The following is a 25,395-nucleotide window of genomic DNA, read 5'->3' as shown; positions in this document are numbered from 1 at the left end:
GACAGATAATTACTTAATGCTTTGTCAAATACAAATAGGAAACTGCCAAGCAAATGGATATTCTCTATTCAATTTTTCTGCAAAACTGATATTCAGGTTTTTTTTTTAAGCTGCCAACTTCTGTAGCTAAATATTTATTCATTAAACTGAAGCAGCAATTACTGAGGAAATAGATGTAATTTACTATGCTACAACATTAAGAAGTAAAGGGAAACAAGCTGGAAGACCACATGTGTAAAGGATGAAGGTTCATTCTGCGACCTTCCAAACTTTCCTTAAAGCCAAGTTTCAATGATTCCAGATTTATATGGTTGCTTTACATCACAAAATTCATTTTACTCAGACTACACAGTGAAAAATTATTCAGATTTACTGAGGTTTAACTCCTTTTCCAAATGGGTAAATCTAAGCTTTATATTTAGCCGTTCTACTAGTTGTGGGCTTCTACGTATCCGTAAAATGCAGGAAAAATATCTTACAAGTTAGAAGTAACACATCCAGATAAGAGTAAGGGCATGTTTAAACAGATGGAGAATCATTAGCCAGGCTGAAGCAGAGAGGCTATGAACCAGGGAAATAGATGAGGACAGGCTGACAGCTGACATCCACCTGGGAACCTGCGGACATGGGGAAGCAGCAGACAGTGCAGCAGTGTTGTAATGAACAGATACCCTAGTTGCAATCAGCGGCCAGGTGGGAAGGGGAGGGAGTTATCAGGAGATCAGGTGGTGACTCCTGGCACAGAACTGCCTGTTCTGCTATTTGCTTGATCTGACTATTAGCAGAAACCGAGTGGTAGAGCCCAGGCGGGTAGGTGCATGGATCAGGGTGGATTTCATGGCTCAGACCCCCCACTAGTGCCATATTGGGGCTATTTTGTGTACTGAGGAAGACCGTGGGGCTGGAGGAACAACCGTGAGCTACATATGCACTAAGCCAGGAAGGAGACCATTTCAGACTTGATGCATTGCACCGTTCCTACACGGCAACAGTATTGACTCAGCACCCTACAGGTTCTACCAACATAGGTCGGGGTGGCCCCCAGACCGAATAGCCAGCAGGCCAAGAACCCTATGAGTGCCACATAGGCTGTGATGCTGAAGGAATAACAGCTAGTGGCAAAGGTGCTCAATCAGGAGAGAGCACATTTCTGGAACAACACATTTCCATATGTGGTACAAAAAATTGTTTTCGTTTCACAATATGTATTTTCCATGAACTTTTTCAATTATAATATGTATTTTCCTAGATCCCTCACTATAACCCACATACTAAATTTTTTCCTGGCGTTTCCTTACAGCTCAAAAGCTACAACAACAAAAACATTGAAACAACCCAGATGCCCATTCAAAACGTAGATAAACAAACTGTGGTACATCTACTCAATGGAATATTACTCAGCCATTAAAAAGAATGAAATTCTACCATTTACAACCAAATGGTTCCAACTAGAGACCATTATGCTCTGTACATCAATCCCAAAAAGACAAACATTGTATGTTCTGTCCGATATTGGGCTATCTTAATGCAAAACACAGGATCAATAGCCTTTTCAATGGTTTTTGCTGTAACTCACGGGTTTTGATATTTTTATTTTCATTTCTTCAAAATAGTTTCTTTTCTTATTTCTTTTTCTTCAAAATAGTTTCTACTGACTCATAGATCTATGAATAGCATCATTCTCTCCAAGAAAGCTTTTTACTTTATTTTTCATTTCTACACTAACACATTGGTCATTCAGTAGCATGTTATTTAACTCCAGGATGTTGTAAATTTTTTTAACTTTATTCCTGTTGTTGATTTCGTTGTATATTCATTCAAGGGAATGTATAGTAACTGTGTAATAGACTATCACATCGAGACGTGAAGATACAATGCTGTATATATCTCTACTTCAAAATCAAAGATGGACTCCAAATAAAACTGTGACATAAGTCTTGGCAAGAGGATCCTGGACTCTGCCTTTGTCCATGCCAGCAATGAAGGACTTATGACTGTTTTCTGAAGGACTACACTAAAAAATTTATATTTTTTTGTAAGCACCTGATGTTGTAAATGTCCCCCTCAATACTGTTTTTGTCTACATCTCATTGGTTTTGACATTTTTATTTTTACAAAAAACTTTTTTATTAATTTCCTCAGTCACATCTGGATCATCATATGGGATCCTGGCACACTCAAGGCGAGGACTTTAGGCGCTAGGTCACTGTGCCAGGCCCAAATTTTTGGTCTTTGTTACTATTGATGTCTCAACCCTCAAGTCTATATTGTTTAATGTCAAATAACAATACTAATTTGGGGAGCTGGCACTGATGTGTAGTGGGTAAAGTTGTAACACATTATGCTGGTATTCCACGAAAACTGGTTCTTGTCCTGGCTACTCCACGTCTAATCCAGCTCCCTGGGAAAGCAGTGGAACACAGTCCAGTTGTTTTGGACTCCTTCCATGCTTGTGTGAGACCTGGATGAAGCTTCTGTTGCTTCGCTTTGGCCTGGTTTGGGGCCAGCCTTTGCAGCCATCTGTGGAGTGAACCAGCAGATGGAAGGTCTTTATTTCTCTTTCTAACTTTTTCTAAGTAAATATACAAATAAATAAATAACACACCCAAGGCTTCTATCAAAGTAGACTTACATGCTGCTATTTAACAGTTAATATATATTGGTATAATTTGTTCTACATAACTTACTTGTTAGCTTATTTATTCCTTTACAATTGTTCCAAATCTTATCCTCCTTATTCATTTGCAGTTGCATGCTCAACTTTTGATAAACTGGTGGTGTTGCTTGAAGAAACACTACTGGTAATTTCCTGACATTACACAATTCACATTTAGTTAGATCAGAGGTATTTAAAATAATCTCTATAGGATCACTTTCCGGTTCTGGAGGAAAACAAACAAATGGAAAGAAATCAGCTTGTAAGACAACAAAATCATGAATGGAGGAAATTTCAAGTTTCAAGTTAAGTATGTATTTATCATGCTCTATAAACATATGTCTCATAAGAAATGAGGAAAATTTGTTTAAACTATCATAGGCTTGGACTTCATGTCACAGTATGAAACCATAATAAGATACATGCCTGTGATGTTATGATTAACCATGAATACATTTTATTAATATTTAATTGTTGATATCTACAAAATGCTTTAACATTTTATTCAGTAGAAAGACAGAAAATAGCTTACCATCTAGATGAATCTTGATAATATCTGAAGAAAACTTAAAAAAAAAAAACAGGATAAATTAGTGCTGATGCAGGATAACAAATATTTTGTTACATATACCATAAATAATTACTTGCATTGAAAGCTATGAAGAAAAACTGAGCAATCTAATATGTGCTTCAATAAAAATTTGTGATATGAGTAAATATTTGTAACATATCATCCCCAGATCTTTCATGGACTTCTGAAAAATCAAAGACATTCTACTATATAATCAATATATCAGAGACACATCTAAGAAATCAGGATTAACTTCTTCAACACAAAAATCACACTCAAAAATTTCCTAACTGCTTAAAATTGTCCTTTACCATGGTTTCAACTTTTCCCATTTATGAAAGTGTCATGGTTATATTAATCTGTCTATTCCAGCTTTGACAAGAAATTTGCACAATTCTGCCAACCATGCAATTTCCTAGACACTTACTTTCTCATTTAAAATTTAGTTTACACATTCCCGGTGAAAAGAGCGCATCACAAATGTGCTAATATCTCCTGCTGTATCAAACAAAACAGCTCTTACGCCAGGTTGTCCCATTTCGAGAGAAATGTAATCGCCTGACTATGCCAGTTACTGTCAGCTCTTTTACATGATACAGATGCATATTTTCCCTTTCCAATAATAGGAAGAGTGAAGACACACTGCAGTAGGCATCTTTAAACCTGAATAAACGGACTCCCCCAATGAAACTACGTTAAATATACCTTAGAAACAAGAAACTAGACTTACTGTCTGTATCTATAACGTCAAGAAACACTGAACAGCACAGTGCTGCACTGTGACTGCTGCTGGGGAAAACACAGGTAGGGAATACAAGGTGGAGGGGGCAACCTGTGCCTATGGAATGGTATCAAAAATTAATTTTAAAAAACTATCTTTTAATTAAAAGACTGTGACAACTTTATTCCTAATAATCTTGCTTAATGGATTTCTCTCTCAAAGTCCTAGTTTAAACAGCTATTACTGGTGATTAAAAAATGGCGATCTCACTAATAAAATGTTGCAGTGCAGAGAAGACATATTGTTTCATACAAATTGAATTTTTCCTATTTCCCAAAATTTAAGGAATTGAAAAGGAAGCAGATATGTTGAAATTGATTTAAAAAAATATAGTATGGACAAAGATGGAATGCATGAAAAGTAAGTACAGTAAAATGTTAATGGTAGGGCCCACTGCAGTAGCCTAGCAGCTAAAGTCCTAGCCCGGCATGATGGCGCAGTGGTTAAGGTCCTCGCCTTGCACGCCCGGGATCCCATATGGGCGCCGGTTCTAATTCCGGCAGCCCCACTTCCCATCCAGCTCCCTGCCTGTGGCCTGGGAAAGCAGTCGAGGACGGCCCAAAGCTTTGGGACCCTGCACCCATGTGGGAGACCCGGAAGAGGCTCCTGGCTTCAAATCGGCATAGCACCAGCCGTTGTGCTCACTTGGGGAGTGAATCATCGGATGGAAGATCTTCCTCTCTCTCTCTCCTCTCTGTATATCCGCCTTTCCAATAAAAATAAAAATAAATCTTTTAAAAAAATTTTAAAAAATTCACTGTAAACATCTTTCAACACCTCATGCTTGAAAATTTAATTATATAAAAAAGAACATAAAGAAAATATAAATTTAGTAATCATTACAACTATGAATCTACAATTACCATAAAACATAACACCTTTTTAAAAATAAACATTTTTTATTTGAAATGCAGATTTTAAAGGAGAGACAGAGAGACATTCATCTGTTGGTGGACCCTGTTAATGGCTGAATGGCCAGAGCTGAGCTATCCACAGCTAGGAGCTTCGTCTGGATCCCCCACAGGCATGCACGGTCCCAAGTACTTGGGCCATTCTCTCACTCTGTTCTTCCAGTACACAAACAGGGAGCTGGATTGGGAATAGAGCAGCTAGAACATGAACTGGCACCTAAATCGGATGCCAGCATCACAGGCTGAGGATTAGCCTGCTGAACCATCACATTAGACCCACTACATAAAACCTTCTAAAGAATGTATTTGAGGGGTTTGGTGTAGTATCATAGTACACTGAATTTCTGGTATCCTATATGTGCACTGGTTTCTGTACCAGCTGCTCCCTCCTTATGAACTAAAAAACAGTGGAGGATGGCCCAAAGCCTTGGACCCTACAACCATGCTGGAGTCCCAGAAGAAACTCCAGGATCTTGACTTCAGATCAGCTTCAGTCGCTGCAGCCATTTGGGGTGTGAACCAACGGATAGAAAATCTATTGACCCTCCATTTTCTCCCAACCTTTCATATAAAAAATTAATAAATCTTAAAAAAAAAGAATGCACTTAAAATTAACACATTAGTTGTTTTACTGGAAACAACATATTAATTGGGGAGAAAATTGGTTCCTATGCTTTGAAAAACATTTGTAGATGACCAGGACCTTATTCCTTGAGCCACTATCTGTTCTCTCCATGGTGATCATTAGCAGGAAGTCAGAACTGGCAGCAGATTGAGGAATCAAACCCAGAAACCCAACATTCAAGTGGGTGTTCCAAAAGTATCACCATTGCTACAGTAAATGCACATTCTCATTTTACATTTTAATGAAAACGTTCACTTCTTTATTTTTTTTTTTGAAAGGCAGAGAGACGCACACACATACACATGCAGACAAAAAGACACAAGACAACTTTCCATCAACTGGTTCATTCTCCATTAGCAATGTAAGGTCAAGCCAAAACTACTGCAATCCCTCCCTTGGGTGGCAGGACCCCAAGAACCTAGGGCATCCAGCTGCCCACCCGGGGCATGACTAGGAAGGCAGATCAAAACAACAGAGTAGCTGCAACAGAACTCAAACCAGGCACACATACTCCCAAGTGAGGGCTTAAACAATCATGCCTTATACAAAGATTATAAAAATATAATAACAACAACAATAATAAACAACCATGCTACAATTACCCCAGCATACACTTTTAAATAAAATTTATTTCTAGACAGTGTCAATTTTGACTGAGTGAATTTAAATAATTATATTATTTGAATAAATGTTGGGTATGGAAAACATTTACAATCTATCAGATTAATCATAGTTTAGCAAATAAACCATTTCTTGACAAAGCTTTAAGACATTATTTTCAAGAAGAAAATATCAAATCACATTGTTAATAATACCATTTTAAAAACATCCATTCATTATGTCTGGACAGTGAGATGCTGGACCCTCTGCATGGTCCATGCCCACAATGAAGGCATCATGACTGGTTATGATCTGTACTACTGTAGCAATGTGGAGGAATTCATTATGGGGTTTGGGGAGGGGTCGGCGGAATCCCAGAGCCTATGAAACTGTGTCATAAAATGATATAAAGAATGGCCTAATCTCTCTGGGGGGAAAATCCATTCATTATACTTAAAAAACAAAAATTCTTGGAAAAATCATGGCACAGAGAAAATTAACAAAACCTGGTAAATTTTTCAAGTTACATTTTTGGCTAAAAAATTTCAATGATTCTGATTTAGAAGATATAAAGTATATCAGCATATTTTTACATAGTACACACTATCTTTTATCTCTTTAAGTATATTTATAAAGTTTTATGTTATTACACAGCATAACCTATACCTTTCATGGGAAAAAAACATTGAAATTTCAATGTAGTTCTTAAAAGGTCTAAGACTTAAGTATACAACAATTAATGTGTTAAGCACTTTAAAATCTCATCATTATGAAGACATAAGTAACTCTCAATGTTAGGGACAGTTACAAAACCTACATGGCACTCCTGGGAATTTCTGAGGTATACTGTGACAGAGTGATAAATGCCATATGATATCCCAGGGCATGCATGGCAAGGATTTAGCCACTGAGCCACTGTGCTGGGCCTGAATTTATCTGTTTTGCTAAGGAGACAGAGTTTAAAAGATATCGAAGTAAACAGGGACACCAGGATCAGATATTGTAAGATAAATCTTACAAACATGTGTGTGCAATGCTTCAGATTAACATACCAACAGATTAGGAAGAAGAATGATTAAGAACGCTAGCTAAGATGATTATATATAACAGTTTCACATAAAAACCATTTGAATTGGTAGTAATAAAAAAATGACAGAAAATCCTCTGGTTCTCACAGAGATTGAACTAGTCTGAAACACTACATTGCCTCTTGAGGTGGCAATCAGAATCCTACTATCTATTTCTAAGGATTAAATGCTCTAAAGCCTTTTTAGCCAACTTTAAAGCTTTTGAACTCATCTCTTTCTCACTACAGTTTGTTAATGAACTCTTATCAAACACCAAATTGGCTTGAGAAGAGTATTATATCTGAAGTCCTACTAAATAGGAGTGTAAATAACTGCTGATAATACACCTTAACTTTGAATATTACATTATGGCAAATTTTTATCCATTTATTTACTTTCACCTTTTTCTTTTTTAAAAAATATTTTATTTGAAAGATTTATAGACAGAAGGAGAGACAGAGGAGAGTGTGAGAGAGGTTTTCCATTTGCTGTTTCAATCAAGTGACTGACATCACTGGATCAGATGCCAGGAGCATCTCCTGGGTCTCCCATTTGGATGCAGGGAGACCTAAGGACTTCAGCCTACCTTTACTGTTTTCCCAGGCCATAAGCAGGGAGCTGGAAGAAAAGCAGCTGCAACACAAACTGGTGTCTATTTGGCACACCAGCCCCACAGGGGGATTAGCTGACTACATCACAGTGTTGGCCACTAGCTGATTTCTAAAGGTGAGGAGGAACCATTTAAGAGTCTTGAAGGAATATTAAATCCAGAAATAATTTTGGTATTCTGCTAATATAAATATTTCAACGTACAAATTTAAAATATTACATATTAGCCATAGAAATGGAGTTCTGCCAACCCAGCAATTGCAACCACCAGCTGATCAGGGCGATGAACTGTGCTAGGCCCTGTACTTGCTACCACATACAAGAATCTGGCTTGAGAACATCTCAGACAAAGTTTCTTTGGAGATCTCCCCAATCAAAATGCTGGACTCAGAATCCTAACCAAGAAAAGAGAGAAAACAGAACAGGTCAACCAACCATCTCAGCTATATGCTGGCAGCGAAATATGGGGCAAACAGAGACTCTATGTTGGACTATGTCAATCAGTGGATTCTTCAAGGACCTCATAATGCTTGGAGTGGCAAGATTGGCAGCGATTCATAACTGCTGAAATATCAAAACCACTTGAGCAAGAACCTCAAAGCATACCCTACATCCGGGACCTGGGGAGGGTGGGAAATTGGGTGGGCCTTCTCCCTTAATACCCCCCTTTAAACATGAAGGAAACAATATGGAAAAAATAATAATCTTACCCACTTTCCTGTAGCCCTTGAACCTTTTTGCATTAACTATGTAAAGACTGTCAAAATAAGAAATGTTAAAAAAAAAAAAAAAAGAAATGGAGTTCTGAATTTTACATATTGAAACTGAAGAAAGTACTTACAATTACAGGTTCTATTAATAGCCGGAAGAGTGTTCCCACCCGAATACTTCGACAGTTTAAAATCAAACTTTCAAATGAACTTTGGCAGCTTAAAGATAGAGAATTAACTGAAGTTTCTTGAGAAACCACTCTACGACGTTTTACAGGTGTGCTGATAATAGGATTGCCAAACTGAAAGGACAAGAGACATTTCACTTCATAAGTTCCTAAGACAAGGTTGCAAACTAAGTACATTCAATATAAGAAATTATAAAATTAATTATGACAACATAAAACAGATTTTATATATAGGTTGAATATCCCTTATCTGCTATGTTTGGAACTAGAGATGTTTCAGATTCTGAGTTTTCCACAACATTTCTATGAACATTTAGTAGCTAAGCATTCCTAATCTGAAAATATAAAATGCTCCAAAATCTGTAAAAAGTCTCGGATTCTGGAATATTTGGGATTCTGTTAGGATATCTAAATCTCTAGCAAATTTATTAATTATAATCACAAATATAAAATATGACTGATAGAAAAACAACAGAAAATACTCTCTACACTGATAGGCATTGTATTTATTATTCTTTAGAGACATTTCTATAACCCACATCATACACAAGAATATGGACTTAAAATTGATCATAATATTGAACTGCCATACAAACAGGGTTTCTAAAACTTTTTCAGGCATTTTTGGGACATTTGTCATGAACATTTTTCAATGTTTTTAATGAAATCATAGTAGCTTTAACGCTTTTTGGGTTTTTGGTAGCTATAGTTGTTTCTTGAAATGAGAGTTATTTAGATCACCAATAAAACAGGTAATTAAGAAGTTAGAACAGCTGAAACTATACTAGAGGGATTGAGTCTAGAATTGAGCAGATCCTTCCCTCACAGCATCATCATAAAGAACACAGAAACACTTGTGATCTAGAGTATCAACCTAAAAAATTTCTGTAAAAATTCCAGCACTTAAAAATCCATTTTTTAATTAACTGAACAATTCCACATTGAATATTTCCAATCTTCACTCATGATAACTAACTCCAATGATCTTTTATGCAGTGAAATCCTAGTAAGTATCTAGAATTATTGCTCAACTATCTTCCCACAAGTCATACTAACCTAAAAGACCAAAATCCCATTTTTCTGAATACTGAACAAGATGAGACACTACTTTACTTTAAATAAACTTTTGACAATATGGACAACCAACCAAAGCTAATTTAATCTAATTTTTACTATTTGATTACTACTTTTAAAAATTCTATTTATTTCCTCTAGTTACTTTTCTAGAATTTCATTTATATCTTTGTTAAAAATATGTATTTGTTTATTTTGAAATGCAGGGTTAGAGAAAGAGGGGGAGAGAGAGATCTTCCATTTGCTACTTCACTTCTACCCCACTGTTCTTCATAGGCCATCAGCAGTTAGCTGGACTGGAATGAGGCAGTATGTACACAAACTGGCACTCAACAGGATGTTGCTGTCAAAAGTGGCAGTTTTACTTGCTATGACAGAATGGCCCCTATCTTTCCTCTTATTTTGTAAGAAATTAAAAATAAATAACCAATTTGCTGACACTGTCGTATACTTCATCCCTCCCTTTTTGCATTACCCTAACAAATTCCACTTACAGTGTACAACCTTCTGTACTTAACATTTAAGCAAATATATTAATCTCTTAATTTTTGAAGACTTAAGTTATTTTTGGAAAGCAAGACTTAATAGACAGAAAGATCTTTCATCCCCTGCTTCAATCCCCATATGGTTACAATGGTCAGAGCTGAGCTGATCCAAAGCCAGGAGCCAGCAGCCAGGAGCCTCCTCTGGGTCTCCAATGTAGGAGCAGGGTCCCAAGGCTTTGGGCCATCTTGCACTGCTTTCTTAGGCCATAAGAAGGAAGTCTGGTGGGAAGTGGACATGAACCAGCACACATATAGGATGCTGGTGCTTTGTAGGCAGAGGATAAGCCAACTGAGCCATCACGCCAGGCATATGTTATGGTTACTTTTCTGTTTTTAAATTTCTCAGGTTCTCTTTTTACTTAAACACAGATCATTTTTGCCTTTGTTTGAAATGCAGAGCAACACTGGTTTACTCCCTAGATGCTTACAATGTAGGGTGCTAGCAGCCAGAAACTCCAGTGGGTGACAGGACTTAAAGTAGTTGGGCCCTCTTATGCTCCCTTCTGAGGCTTATTACAGGGCGCTAAGTCACAAGAGGTTCAGCTGAGACTCAAATAAGCACTCTGATAAGACAGGCTCAGCTGATTTACTGAGCCACAGAGATTTTATCTTAACGAAATATCTGTCTTTCCATATTTTCTTCTGAATTCTCATAAACCTTGATGTACACACACACACAAACATAACTTCTTAATTATAAAAAATTTTTTCAATTTGCAGACAAACCCAGGGACATTAAAAGTACAGTATGAAATTATCTTCAGGCTCTGTGTACAGATGTGTATAAAATAAAAATGAATTTCCTGTTTAAATTTGGGTTCTGTGCTCAACATATGTTATCATACAGAATACTCTAACTCTCCTAAAAAAAAAAACCCAAAAACCACACACACACACACACACACACAAAAAAACCTCCCAAAATCTGAAATACTTCTGGTTCCAAGCATTTTTAGATGAGATGCTACACCTGTACCAGACATTTTTCTTTCAGGATAGTATTGTTCTTCTTGTTGAAGTCTTTACATTTAACCCGTCTGTTTAGCTGAAATTTATTTTGACACCGGGGTTAATATTGCTACAAATTATTTTTCCACTGAATGAATAATCCATTCTTTTTACTTCCGTTGACGCTGTGAAATGACCCTAAAAAATTTATTCTGTCTCAAACACATTAATCTGAGCAAATGTCAATATAATTTAATGTACCTGATCTTTCATTCTTGCTTTGCGTGGCAATGTAATTGTATTTAAGTCTGATTCAGCTGGAATGCTTCTTAGTTCATGCTCTACTCTGCAGGTATTTTCATTCAGTGCTGCTTCTACTTTTCCAGTGGATGGTGCTGGAGAAGAACATGCTGAATCAGCAGGTTGAGGAGATATACTCTCTCTTCTGTTAGTCTTATCAGTGTCATCATCATCGTCACTGGACAAAATGACTAAAATTATAAAGAAAACTTACAATAAAATTTGTATTTTACTTGTCGGTTGAAAATGTTCATAAATTACCATGGTTGGAAATAAAGCAGATTTCCTTTGCAGTTACTTCAGATTTGAGATTAACAATAATGAAGATAACAGCTACCCACTTTGTCCAAGAAAAATAAAATTTGAAGACAGAAAAGCATGAAATCGACTGCCAAAACTCATTCAGCACTCCCAGCAAATTACAATTAAATTACTATTTGTAGGTCTATTTCAGAGTTCCATAAAGATTAAGGCATGAAATAAGCCCTAAATTGTTCACAAAATAGCACGTATCTACAATGTACATGAAATTCCAAATACTGTTTATATACAGGAAATCATTAAAATCATAATTAGTTCTTTGAAGATTAATGCTCAATAAACTTTGGTGAGTAAAGGAACTCTGGAAGGAAAAGCCATTGGGAAAGTATTTTGGTTCCAAACCATTCAATCATTGAACCTTATCAAATCCATTTCTGTAGCACAGGTACCCAGAGACATGCACACTGCAACTGACCCAATTTGTAACACTTTACTCTGCCTCATGAATTTGCATAATATGGTTCTTTCTTATTTGTCTAATTTTCTTCTACTTATTTATCTTTCTTCAAGCTGCAGGAATACCAGTCAACAGATCTGTCCTTCAAGCACCACAAGCTGTTCCTCAATGGAATATACTTCCCCAAGACTGTGTTTTTATCACTGAATGTTAAACAATCCATCATCTTCAATTCCAGCATCCCAAATGTGTGCAGGTTTGAATCCTAGCTGCTTCACTTTTGATCCAGCTTCCTGCTAACACACCTGTGAAAGCAGTGGAATACAGCACAAGTCTTGGGCCCGTGCACCCATGTGGGAGACCTGAATAAAGTTCCTGGCTCCTGGCTTCAGCCAGGCCCAGCGCTGGCCACTGTAGCCGTCAGGGAAGTGAACAAGCAGATGGAAGATCTCTCTTTTTCTGTCTTTTCCTCGCATCCTATAATTTTGCTCCTAAATGCATAAATGAATCTTTAAAAAAATTTAAATGTCACTTTTCATTGATAACTGTCTAAATAAGCACACAGCTACTCAATTCAGCCACGATAAATGGATCAAAATCTTTTTTGCTGTCTGCTATGAATGATAACTTGCTCACCTGCCTCTCCCTTTTTACAAGTAAATTGTAAGCAAGCATGCGAACTGTCTCACTCACAACTACATATTCCAAGCCCAACATAACGAACAAACATCATTTGTGAGAATTAACTGGAGGACAGGAGGAACATACAAATGCTAAGTTAACATACACTGGAGAATGTATGCACACTAGGGGATAATTTTATTTCTTGGTGTCTAATCTCAAGAACCAAAGGTTGACCTTGGATCTTTCTCAGAATGGGTCCTTTTATTAATACAGAAAACCTAATAAACTAGATTAGAAAATCTAAGTAGATTCACATTTATTTGAAAGTTAAAAGTCTTGCTTTTTGGGTTTTACCTTATTTCTTCTCTCTGAAGTTGTAAAATTTACAATAGCACTTACAAATGGTACTTCAAAAAAAAAGTTCACAGACATGGAATTAAAGAATTCTGGAATCCATGCTTAGATTTTACTTATCACATATTTTACAAGATAAACTTTTTGAAGGCTGATTGCAATTCACAGGACTACTTCTAATAGTAAATTGCGTGCAAAATACTTATTATTGGATGGAAATTTAGCCTAGGAAAAACATCACATGGAACTCTCATGCGAGTCTGAGTTCTCATGTCTGTTTTTGATTCTATCTTTCTGATAAAAAAAGACCCTGGAAGGCAGCAGGAAATGATTAAGGTGGGAGACCTGAACTGAATTCCTGGCTCCAGGATTTAGACTGGCCTAGCCCTAGATGTTGTGAGCAAGTATCTATCTCTGTTTCTGAAACAAATATAAAAAGATGCAGAAGCTTTAGAAAGCTTGTGGGAAATATTATGAAAAAGCATGCATAGAATTTGAACTTTTTTGCAGTTAAACAGATTTACCTTTTATTTTTGTTTTTAAAGATTTATTTATTTCTATTGAAAAGTCACATCCAGAGAAGAGAAACAGAAGTATCTTCAACCCACTGATTCACTCCCCAAGTGGCCCCAATGGCTGGAGCTGTGCTGATCTGAAGCCATGAACCAGGAGCTTCTTCCAGGTCTCCCATGTAAGTGCATGGTCTCAAACACTTGGGCCATCCTCTATTGATTTCCCAAACCAAAAACAGAGGTCTGGATGGGAAGTGGAGTGGCTGGGATATGAACAGGCATCTTTATGGGATCCCAGCACATGTAACATGAGGATTTAGCCTGCTGGGCCACTGAACTGGGCCCTCTGCCAGTCATGATTCCCCCTCATTCCTCAACCTGCTTCACCTTTAATCCAAGGAATTTACAACTATGAGAGAACTGAACATTTTATTTAAAAGCTACTCCCACCAGAAAAAAATCTTTGTAACTATTATTTTAGTAGGAATATACATCTTAAAATGATGACATATATTAAGAAATCAGGCTGTGGAATCTGAAAAATCCCAAAAGTTCATAAGATAGTATTAAAAAACTGCTTTAGTATCGTTTTAAGATGTGGTATGTTAATACTGATATTATGAAACAGTGAAAGCTAAAACTGGTTGTTGTCTTTATAAGAAAACAGGGTTCATAAGTGTGATATGAATGACATCTTATTAGCATGATATGTTCTTTTAACGAAGCACATTTTCCATTTAGCGCTTTTTTTTTCCAGTGAAGAAGGGGAATAAAATATTCTGTATGTCACTAAAGGATTTTTTTTGCAAGGCAGAAAAAGACAAAAAGAGAGACATCCTCCACCTGCTGGGACAGCCTGAAGACAGGAGCCAGAAATGTGTATCTCCTAGAGACCCAAGCACTTGGGGCTCTTATCTGGTGTCATCGAGTTGCATGAGCAGTAAGCTGAATTTGGAAGCAGATGATGGACTCAATCCTAGAGACTCTGATATGGGTTGCAGGCATCCCCAACAGTAGCTTGATATGTGGTGGCACAATGTCCACATCTACTTTATGATTTAAATCATGACTCATATGTTGCTATGTTAAATTCTGAACATTGAACTGCTTACAATAGTTTTTTCTGAATATTTCCTAAATATTCTTCTGAACAAATTCAGAACTACGTGGATGTATTTCCTTTTACATCAACGTACATCGTTCTTAAAGACGTACCACTTAATTATATGAAGTTTCATTTCATCATCCTAAAAATGACTCAGAATCTTAATTTTTTCTTTAGCATCTGGCTCATGGACAAATCTATTAACTGTCTGGTAAGAGCAATTTGTCCAATTTTTTCAGGATTAAAATAACAAAAAAATTTCTTCACAACTAGTGAAGACTGAAATTATGCTGACTGTATTTAACACTGTATGGGCACATGAACTAAAAACATATCATAAATAAATCTGTGTGGCACCAGTGCAAGTCCTAGGTGCTCCAGTTCCAATACAGCTCCCTGCTAATGTGCTGGAAGATGGCCCAAGAGCTTGAGCCCCTGCACACATATGGAAAACACAAAAGAAGCTTCAGATCAGCCCAGCTTTGGCCACTGTCGTGATTTGGGGAGTGAACCAATGAGTGGAATATCTCCCTCTCTTTCTCTGTAACTCTGCATGCCAAATAAAAATAAATAGATCTTTAAAAACATATAGTAAAATGGATAGAAAAGAAAGCAGTCATTATCTTCCAACTGGATGGACATATTTTAATCATTTATTGAAAAATATACTACGGGCCCGGCACGATGGTGCAGTGGTTTAGGTCCTCGCCTTGCACGCCCGGGATCCCATATGGGCGCCGGTTCTAATCCCTGCAGCCCCACTTCCCATCCAGCTCCCTGCCTATGGCCCAGGAAAGCAGTCGAGGACGGCCCAAAGCTTTGGGACCCTGCACCCGCGCGGGAGACCCGGAAGAAGCTCCTGGCTTCGGATCAGCATAGCACCAGCCGTTGCGCTCACTTGGGGAGTGAATCATTGGAGGGAAGATCTTCCTCTCTGTCTCTCCTCTCTGTATATCTGCCTTTCCAATAAAAATAAAATAAATCTTTAAAAAAAAAAAAAAAGAAAATATACTACAAAATTGACATATGTATTAAAACAGACTTATCATATGTGCTTACACACAATAAAAAACATGTATGAAAGATGTACTGATTCAAGTATTATTAAAGGGAATAAAATACTTACTTGGATCATTTAGATCAGACAAGCTTGTTTTCCTCTCTTTTATGCTTGTGATTTTGGGTATTTTTGCCGAAGGTAAAATGATTTTTCCATTAGTCTGCAAATAATTATGTCTAATATCATCACGATTTACAATAATGTCTATTGGAACCTTTTCCACATTGTTGCCATAAAACTTCTTGGTTGTTAATCCTGTGTTCTGTGGTCTCTGTCCTCCAGAATTCTGATGAATTGGTGTTCTTAATGATGGTCCAGTGGAGTCATTCAAACTTATAGCTTGTCTGCAAGACTTTGGTAAATCATTATGAAAAAGAATACCACAACTTTCACATTTGGTCTGATTTTCTTTTTCCTTCCCACACTGTGGACAACATTCACGCTGTTCAGAAACCTTAAATTCCAAAACACAAAGGAAATAACAGATCTTAGTATTTTATTTCAACATCAAGAAACTCCCTCAAAGTTATCAAAAGTAAATTTCCTTTTCCTATCATTTGCCACTACAGGTTCCAGGAGACCCTGAATAAGCCATGTAACCTGGGAATTAGCTTAAGAAAACTGGGATCCCATATGGGTGCTGATTCATGTTCCAGCTGCTCTACTTCCTATCCAGCTTCTTGCTTAGGCCGGAAAAGCCGTGGAGGACAGCCCAAAACCTGGGGAATCTGCACCCGTGTGGGAGACCAAACAGATGCTCCTGGCTCCTGATTTAGGACTGGCCCAGCTTTGGCCATTGCAGCTAGTTGGGGAGTGAACCAGTGGATGGAAGATCAACTGCAGGGGTAGGAATTTTGGTATTGCATTTGAACAATGGTTGGGACATTCTGTACATATGGAGTGCCTAGGCTGGGTTTGAGTCCTGACTCAGGTCCCAATACCAATTTCCCACTAATGCACACAGTGGCAGGTGAAACAACCAGGTAGCTGGGTCCCTGCCACCCACATAGAAACAGAATAAATTTTCAGCTCCTGTCTTTGGCCTGGCTCAGATCCAGCTTTTTTCTCTACATCTGGGGAGTGAACCAGCAGATGGGAGTCTTCTTTCTTTCTACTTTCTAAATAAATAAAACAATTTTTAAAGGATCAGCTAGAATTTAATAATTAGTAAAACACTGGAACTAGTATGTGATTAACAAGAGAAAGTAATTTCTCTACTTACCTCTAACTGGGTTACACATTTTTTTGAAGCAGGGGAGAGAGGAGAAGCTTGATATGCACTACAGTGCCGCTTCTGTTGCACTTTCCTCTTAATTTCAGTCTCTACATGTGACTCAGACTCTTCTGTTTTTTTCACTGTGCGTTCTAAAAGGAGAAAAGAGAAGTACTGAAATCAAATGTTATAATTCCTCATGATCTTTGCCATGGAAAAAATACTGGTTTGTATTCACAAACATTAAATTTTAGTTAAAATAAGCTAATGTTCTACATGGACAATAAATATTACCAGAACTTTAGTTTTCAGCCAGTACACATATCCTGGCTATTCTTGTCTACTTTTGACACTCCAGCATATACACATCTACCTAACACAAAATAATCTCGAAACAGTTTCCATGTTAAAACTTTTTCTCTCTCCTGAAATAAATGAGTTCATAGGTTATAATCAAATAAAACAAAGAAACTGATGAAGTGCACCTTTTCCCTACAGAAGTAAAACGAGCAAATGAAGAAAATAGGAAATCACCACTAAACACCAAGCAGTAATTGTTGGCAGCAAGATAGATCAGTGGACGCTAAAATCAGAAGGTGAAAGTTTGAAAAATAAAAAAACTATATTTTCAGTCCTGGCGTCTCTTACAAGAACACTGAGGAGAAAACAGTAATATTACAGTGAATAAATCCAACAGAACTCCCTTAACCAAGCAATTCTAGTTTATACCACCAGAAATATGACACATCAACATCAGATAACCATTGATCATCAAGCATCATCAAACTGTACTGTGAGATACGATACAAGGCAAATGACTAGTAATCTTCAAAGCTGCCAAGGAAACGATAGTATTTTGACTATGTGCGATCACAACTGGATCTCAGACCAGAAAAAGACATTGAGGACATCAGTGGTGCAATCTGAACGAGCTTCTACAGCTTATTCAAAAATCTTACACCAATTGCAGTTTCTTAATGCCAGGCAGCTCAAATTTCATATCCCATATAGGGGGTGCTGGTTCATGCCTTGATTCCATTCTCAATTCTAGCTTCCTGCAAATGCTCACTTCCTGCAAATGCTCAAAACATCAGGTAACTGGGTCCCAACCACCCCTGTGAAAGACTCGGCTTGAGTCATTGCTGGCATTTTAAAGTGAAGCAGTAGATAAGAAATTTCTTTCTTGCTGCCTTTATAATAAATAAAGGCTTTAAAATAATAGTTTTACCGACTTTCTTATAGCCCTTGATCCTTTTTACCCTAATTAACTATGTAAACATTGTCAAAAATTAAAAAAAATTTAAAAATTAAAAGAAATAAATAAAGGTTTTAATAAAATATGATTAGAAATACATTATCATTAGCGGAAGCTGAGTGAAGAATAAATAGGTATTTTTTATATTAGTTTTATAACTTTTCTGTAAGTCTAAAACAAACATCAAAATAAAATGCTAACAACAAAAATTGTTATTCCCATCTAGTTAATGCTGTTGAATACGTTTTAATAATTAAATGCTAGCAATGGATCAGTATTATGGTACTCTGAGCTGACCCATACTTCCAGCTACTCAAGTCCTAGTTGCATTGCCTCTTATCCAATTCCTTTCCAATGCACCTGGGAAAACAGTGAAAGAGCCCAAATATGTGAGCCCTTGTCACCCATGTGGAAGAACATGGAGTTCCAGCCCAAAGGCTTCAGCGTGGCATAGCCTAGGCCCTCATGGTCAACTGGGATGGGAAATAAACCAGCAGATGGAAGAAGACCCCTCTGACTTTCCCTCTCAATCCTTTCAATAAGAACAAAAACAAAAAAAAATTATAAAAAATTCACACGTAACAAGTTTGGCATCTAAAAAAAATCACATAAATGGGCCCCATCACTTACGCATTTATAAAACGGAAATAATAATTGTTATACAGTAGTTCTTCACAAGGATTTGGAATAGCTTTCTTTGTGAATGAGCAAAAGAATAATGAAGTATAAGTGGTGTGGTACAAAGAATTAAACTGCTGCCTGCAATGCCAAGATCACACAAGAGAATCAGCTCAAGTTCTAGCTGCTTTGCTTCCAATGCAGCTCCCTGCTAACGAACACAGCAAAGCAGCAGAGGGTGGGTGAAGTCCTTGCACCTGTCTACTCATATGGGTGGCCCAGATGAAGCTCCCTGCCCCCAGCTTCAGCCTGGCATAGCCTAGCTGTTGTGGTCATTTGTACAGTGAACCATCTCTCAACTCTATCTTCAGCCTGGTCCAGCACTGGGTATTGTGGGTAATGAATCAGTAGAAAGAAGTCCTATTTCTCCCTCCCTGTCACTCTGCCTTTCAAATAAATAAATATACCTTTTAAAAAAATACAAATAAGAAAACAGGTTTTAAATACACATGTTTAGAAAATATACAGATTTTCATTTAAAGTAGAAAAATGTGCATTAATTTGGAAATATGAGCTACTGCAACTATTTAAAGCAAAGGCTTAGAACAGAATTTTTACCAATAACTACTGGTAAACTAGCTTACCAATAACCAATCTAGATAATGAAAACTGATTTAATAGTGAAATATTTTTCACAAACATTATTTACCTTTCCTGGTGAGTATACTAAAAATGACTTCACTATAGATATAAATTTTCAATCACAGTGGGTTTCTAATGCTGTTAACACAGTTGCATCTGGTATGACCTCTTTTAAAAGTAAAGGATCCCTAAAGCATTATAAATTTTAGCATAAAAAAATAAATAAAATACAATTATATAACATAATTGTAGCAGTTCAATAAAGGGCAATTTTGGAGCAATAGCTCATCCACAGTTAATATCTGGATGCCCAACACAAGCAAAATAATAGTATATCAAGAATTCAAAGTATAATGACCTGATTCTGCAATTGTTCAATGACATCAGGTCACAGTTAAAACTCTCAAACCATAGTTGCAGGAAAAAAAAAATCATTGCCTGTAAATTTCTATTATGGCTGAAAATACGCTAAAATACCCTAAGCTTAGCATTTTTTTTTAAATCTTTATTGGTGCCTTTCATATACAGTAGCTCAAAACCCATTACAGGTATTAACAATTAAAACCACACACTTACCCATACCTTGTGGCCGACTTAACCTTACTGAACTAATTTCAACTTTTTGGACATGAGGTGGGTATTCTTTCCTAGAAAAGGAAATTCATACAATTTTATTTAAAAGAACATGTAATTTTCAAAATGAAAAAGTTAAGGGCATAATTAAGATATATTTATTAAAAGTAACTATAGCTTTTAGATAAATAAAAAGTGACAATACCAAACTGTACCATAGAAAAATCTTAGTAAACCGTAATAAATTAGAACTGTAACAAACTATTCATTTAGATCATCACTCTAAGTTTACAGTATGAAGGCTGTTGGAAAAACATTTAATAACTAAAATCCAAATTACTGTTCTCTGAAAGCAAACTTTTGGGAAATTAAAACTCAGAAAGGTATGGACTGATGTTATGGTATAGCAGGCTAAGTTGTACTTGCATCCCATATGGGTGCAGGTTCAAGCTCCAGCTGCTTCACTTCCAATCCAGCTTTCTGCTCATGTCCTGGTAAAGCAGAGGATGGCCCAAACACTCAGGCTTCTGTCCCCTTATAGGAGACCTGGAAGAAGCTTCTGCCTCCTATCTTCAGACTAGCAGGGGAAAAATCTCTCTCTCTTTCGGCCTCTTCCCCTCTCTCTGTAACTCTGCCTTTCAAGTAAATTTTAAATAAACAAATCAATGAATAAAATAGTAAATGTCAAATACTGATACTGAAATTGAGGGTAATCCCAAAATGAGTAAAAAGAAAATGTACTGCAATTACAAAACAAGTGTTTTGGTCTTGTAACACATCCGCATACTTGTTTTAAATTTTTTATTAAATTATATCAGAATTCATATATCATCAGATGAATACATATTCCATAGTAATCCTTAGAATTCAGGGTACCAAATATTGTCTATGTAAACCAAATATGTATGATTTGTAAGCAAAAACAAATATGCTATAGCTAATTATGCATAAAAACATAAAGAGAATATATAATGTGAAACAGAGCAAAAAATATAATAGGTAGTTCAGCACCCAGATTAAAGCTTCTAAAAAGATTCCCATTTTATTTGAAAATTAAAAATAGAATCTTTTATTTTTATTTGTAAATCTTTCTTAAGCGTTAATTTATTTCACGTAAAAGTCAGAATTACAGAGAGGGAGGGAAAGAGAATTTTTCGACCCATTGACTCACTCCCGAAATGGCCACTTTGGCTAGAGTTGACCTGGTCTGAAACAGTGAGCCAGAAGCTTCTCCTGGGTTTTCCTTGTGTGTACAGGGGCCCAAGGACTTGGCCATCCTCTACTGCTTTCTCAGGCCATAAGTAGAGAGCTGTATCAGAAGCAGAGCAGCTGTGAGACAAATTGTTGCCTGTCTGGGACGCAAGCGCCACAGGCTGAGGAGCAGCCACTATAACACAGTGCGAGTCTAGTCACACTAGTGATAGATAATTCCTATTACTTAGAGGATGATACAACCTATGAAATTACACAAAAATCTCTTACAAGAATTTCACAGTTTTACATCTTACATTCTGACAGAAAAAGCAATTAAACTGAAAACAAAATATGAAAATTACATGAGAAAAGCAGTAGGGAAGTTAATGGTAGTGCTCTTGTAATAGTATTAAGCAAATACTCATCATTGTGTGCCAGCTATTGGTTTAATGGCACTGTACTCGTCTAATTCCCACCATAACCTTACAATCCTTCATAGCTGAGGAAACAGGCATAAGATTAATTAACTTCCCCTGTTCATGTAACTGCTCAATGGCAGTACCAACAACCCATATGGATGTCAGCTTCAATTCTGGCTGTACTAATTCCAATCCAGCTTCTTGTTAAGGCATCTGGAAAAGCAGCAAAAGACAGCCCAGTGGTAGGCCCTCTTGCAACGACATGTTTAGAGTCAGAAAAACCTTCTTCTGGCACCTGGCTTTGGCCATTGTGGCCATTAGAGGAGTAAATCACTGGATTGAAGCTATCTCTGTTCTAACTCTGCCTTTCAAATAAAATAAATATCTTAAAAACAAAAAACAAACAAAAACCAGAAAAAAAGTCCTGCCCATATCCCAGTAGCTTTTAAAAAAAGGCAGATTTTCAGCTCCTAATTATATTACATTAGGACTGAAACAAAGTACATGAATATATATTACACAGTTATCTTGAAATCCACTGATTTTTTAAGACCTTATTATTTTTTAACTCTACATCATGGAAAAATTAAAATGCTATCTTTAACCTACTAAGTCTCAAGTTAATCAATTCTATGAATTGCAAGGTATTCCTATTTTAAAATAACACTAACTAGTATATTTACTGCTCAGTTTACATCTTCATGTGCATTTACTCCATAAATAGCGCAGTTGGACATAATGGGTTAAAATGCAATAGAAGGGCCCAGCGTGATAGCCTAGCAGCTAGTTTTTGCCTTGAATGCCCAGGATCTCATATGGGTACAAGTTCTAATCCCAGTGGCCCCACTTCCCATCCAGCTCTCTGCTTATGGCCTGGGAAAGCAGTGGAGGACAGCCCAAAGCCTTGGGACCCTGCACCCATGAGGGAGGCCTGGAAGAGGCTCCGGGCTCCTGGCTTCGGATGAGCTCAGCTCCAGCTATTGCGGCCACTTGGGGAGTGAATCAGCGAATAGAAGATCTTCCTCCCCTTCTCTCATCCTCTCTCCTGTATATCTGACTTTGCAATAAAAATAAATAAATCTTAAAAAAAAAAAAACACACCACAGAAAAACTATGACTCTGAAGCAAAATATGATAACATGATTAACTACCCAGGATCTCTGAGCTTATCATGTATTGTAAAAATAGTAACAAATTTTAGTTAATCTGAAATACTAAAGTTTATTGGCAAGGAAAATAGTTTTATGGTTCAGAGTGACCAGAAACTCTGCAAGTACAAATTTACTTCTGCAGTTTGAGCTAGGTAGGCTGCAAACACATTTATTCAGTATAAAGTGACATAAGTTGGGGTTGTCAAGATTTAATCACATCCAGAAATCCCATCTCTTAATTCCACCAAGATGGGGTTAGGTTTCAACATGAATTCTGGTAAAGACACTTCAGCAATCTCCTTTAGCATCCATTCAAATGCAGATACTTTCCAAAAAACACCACAGATCAACTAATTTGATGTTTTTGCTCAAAAATCTAAAATAGCATTACAGTTTTCTGGATTTCTGTCTCATTTAAAATTTAACTCAGAACCTTCACTGCATCGTGTGGTGCTGTGTGATGGAATTTCCGGCTACTTCACAATACCACTTCTCCCACCTGTCTACCCCAGCTTTATTTGGTCCTGCCCATAGTAGCTATTGTGGGAGCGACCCAGAAGGCAGAATATCTCTTTCTGCATACTCCTTATCTCCCAAATCAGAAATATATCTGTTGATTAAAAAGTTCCCTATGTAATATGCTCTGAAAGCTTCTATTGCAGCAACATAAAATTCATCCTCTTCAGATCACCTTGCAAAAAACCTTTTATGACCAGATGCCAGTATATCCCCAAACCCCTCTTTTCATATTCTCCCCTTTGCTAAACTCTAACTGCTGTGGCTACTCTTTCGTGTTTTCCATTTATGCCAAATTCCTTCTTGTATAACTTAGCGGTCTCTTCCCTAACCAGAAAGGCTATTATGATCATAGCATGGTTGATTGCTTTCCCTTTAGTTCTTGTTAAAATGCTAGACTCTCAGATGAACATGTACCTGTACACCAACATTTAGCACTACTTAGTACTTCATGTTTCACTTGTCATTAGTTTTTGCCTCATCAAATTGTAAACTACACAGTAGAGGGATTTTCTGTTTTATTTGCCACATTACCCATGGGGAATCAATGGATGGATGACCCCTCCATCTTTCCTTCTCCCTAACTTTGCCTTTCAAATAAATAAATCTTAAAAAAAAAAAAAACCTGAAACATCTAGTCCATTAAAATTCAGAAATTCCAAAGTTATTATACTGTCTAAGTAATTTTTAGTAAATGTTTCTTGAAAAACTTCATTAAAATGTGACAAATATTAGTTACTTTCATTTTATAGCAAAGTAATGTTCCTACTGGTTATGCTAGTTACTTCACTGTAGATCTTCTGACTCCTATTCCAGTATTATTCCAACAGGAATGTAAAGTCAGAAGAGGGCAGAGATTTCTGCTTGCTCCTAGAAAAGTATGTGGCACAGAAAGGCATTTAAATATATACTGACTGTATTAATGAGTAATTTCCACTAAGCATGAAAAGCCAAATCAGTGTACAACAATCAGTAAAACTCAAAGGCTATTATAAAATTAAATGTAATTGATGACTTTTCAATTATTTTAAAAACAGTGCCTACATTTAAGTACAGAATACCAAAACTGTGTTATACGTATGATGGTATGAAATTATGTGATGTCTATTTAAAGCAGTACTACTAAATACACCTTAAGGACAAAAGTAGCCATTTATAAGTTTCAAATTAAAAAGATATAAAATGACAACAGATCTTTAAAAGTTCATAAAAATGCTTATTATGCAACTGATAAATGCGTAATTTCAAAACCTTTTTTGCACCAAAATAAACATCTAGTCCGTTTTTCCATAGTTTTTGAAGCTCCTATATCTGACAAGAAGTAATGGTTTACTCAAAGAAAAAAAAAAGGCAACAGGAAACCATTGTTTACTTCTGTGGAAACCAGTAATAAAATATTTGCACAAGCCATTAATTTAAAAGCATTTACATTCACAAAATATACTTAAATTTTTTCTGGGAGGATTATCTCAGCATTTAGGGATTTATTAAGATGGAATATATACATCTTATAAAATATTACAGGTTACCAATTTCATCTCATCTACACTTTTCATTCTGTAATTTCAGCACTATAATTTAAGAGAATTATACAGAAACCAATTATACAAAAATGTTGCTTTAACACAAAAGTTTAACCAATTTAGAGGACAGCACAGGATTGCCAAACAGACTTCTGAACATCTCAAGGGAGCCAGGAAAACACTCACAAGCAAACACATCCACATATGGAAAAAAATTCCCCCAACATATCATATGCAGGAGAAGCTCCCACTATGGATGCCTGTTTTACAAAAATTACAACTGTTTATTATGTAAAAAAAAAAAAGCCCACAATATGTTCTTAAATTTTTTCA

At 36.6% G+C, this 25,395-nt stretch overlaps 1 protein-coding gene across 10 annotated transcripts in view; it reads right to left on the bottom strand.

Annotated features, from left to right (window-relative positions):
* The window catches only part of SENP6 (SUMO specific peptidase 6), a 99,140-nt gene that overhangs the window by 29,128 nt on the left and 44,617 nt on the right, over positions 1-25,395 (bottom strand). For 6 of the 10 annotated variants that reach the window (XM_040983655.1, XM_040983656.1, XM_040983654.1 and 3 more), the window contains 7 exons: positions 20,263-20,333; positions 17,181-17,323; positions 16,025-16,412; positions 11,547-11,776; positions 8,662-8,832; positions 3,189-3,222; positions 2,688-2,882 (listed from right to left, as the gene is read on the bottom strand). In XM_040983655.1, coding sequence (XP_040839589.1) covers positions 2,688-2,882; positions 3,189-3,222; positions 8,662-8,832; positions 11,547-11,776; positions 16,025-16,412; positions 17,181-17,323; positions 20,263-20,333 — 1,232 coding nt within the window. The remainder of the gene's footprint in view (positions 1-2,687; positions 2,883-3,188; positions 3,223-8,661; positions 8,833-11,546; positions 11,777-16,024; positions 16,413-17,180; positions 17,324-20,262; positions 20,334-25,395) is intronic. The other 4 variants (XM_040983648.1, XM_040983649.1, XM_040983652.1 and 1 more) reach the window with 2 other exon arrangements.

Source organism: Ochotona curzoniae, unplaced genomic scaffold (assembly GCF_017591425.1).
Source record: "Ochotona curzoniae isolate NIBS_2020 unplaced genomic scaffold, NIBS_Ocur_1.0 contig_3819, whole genome shotgun sequence".
In the NCBI taxonomy this organism is placed as follows: domain Eukaryota; kingdom Metazoa; phylum Chordata; class Mammalia; order Lagomorpha; family Ochotonidae; genus Ochotona; species Ochotona curzoniae.
The sequence above is the reverse complement of the archived record's forward strand: the minus strand, read 5'-3'. Positions and strand labels throughout refer to the sequence as shown.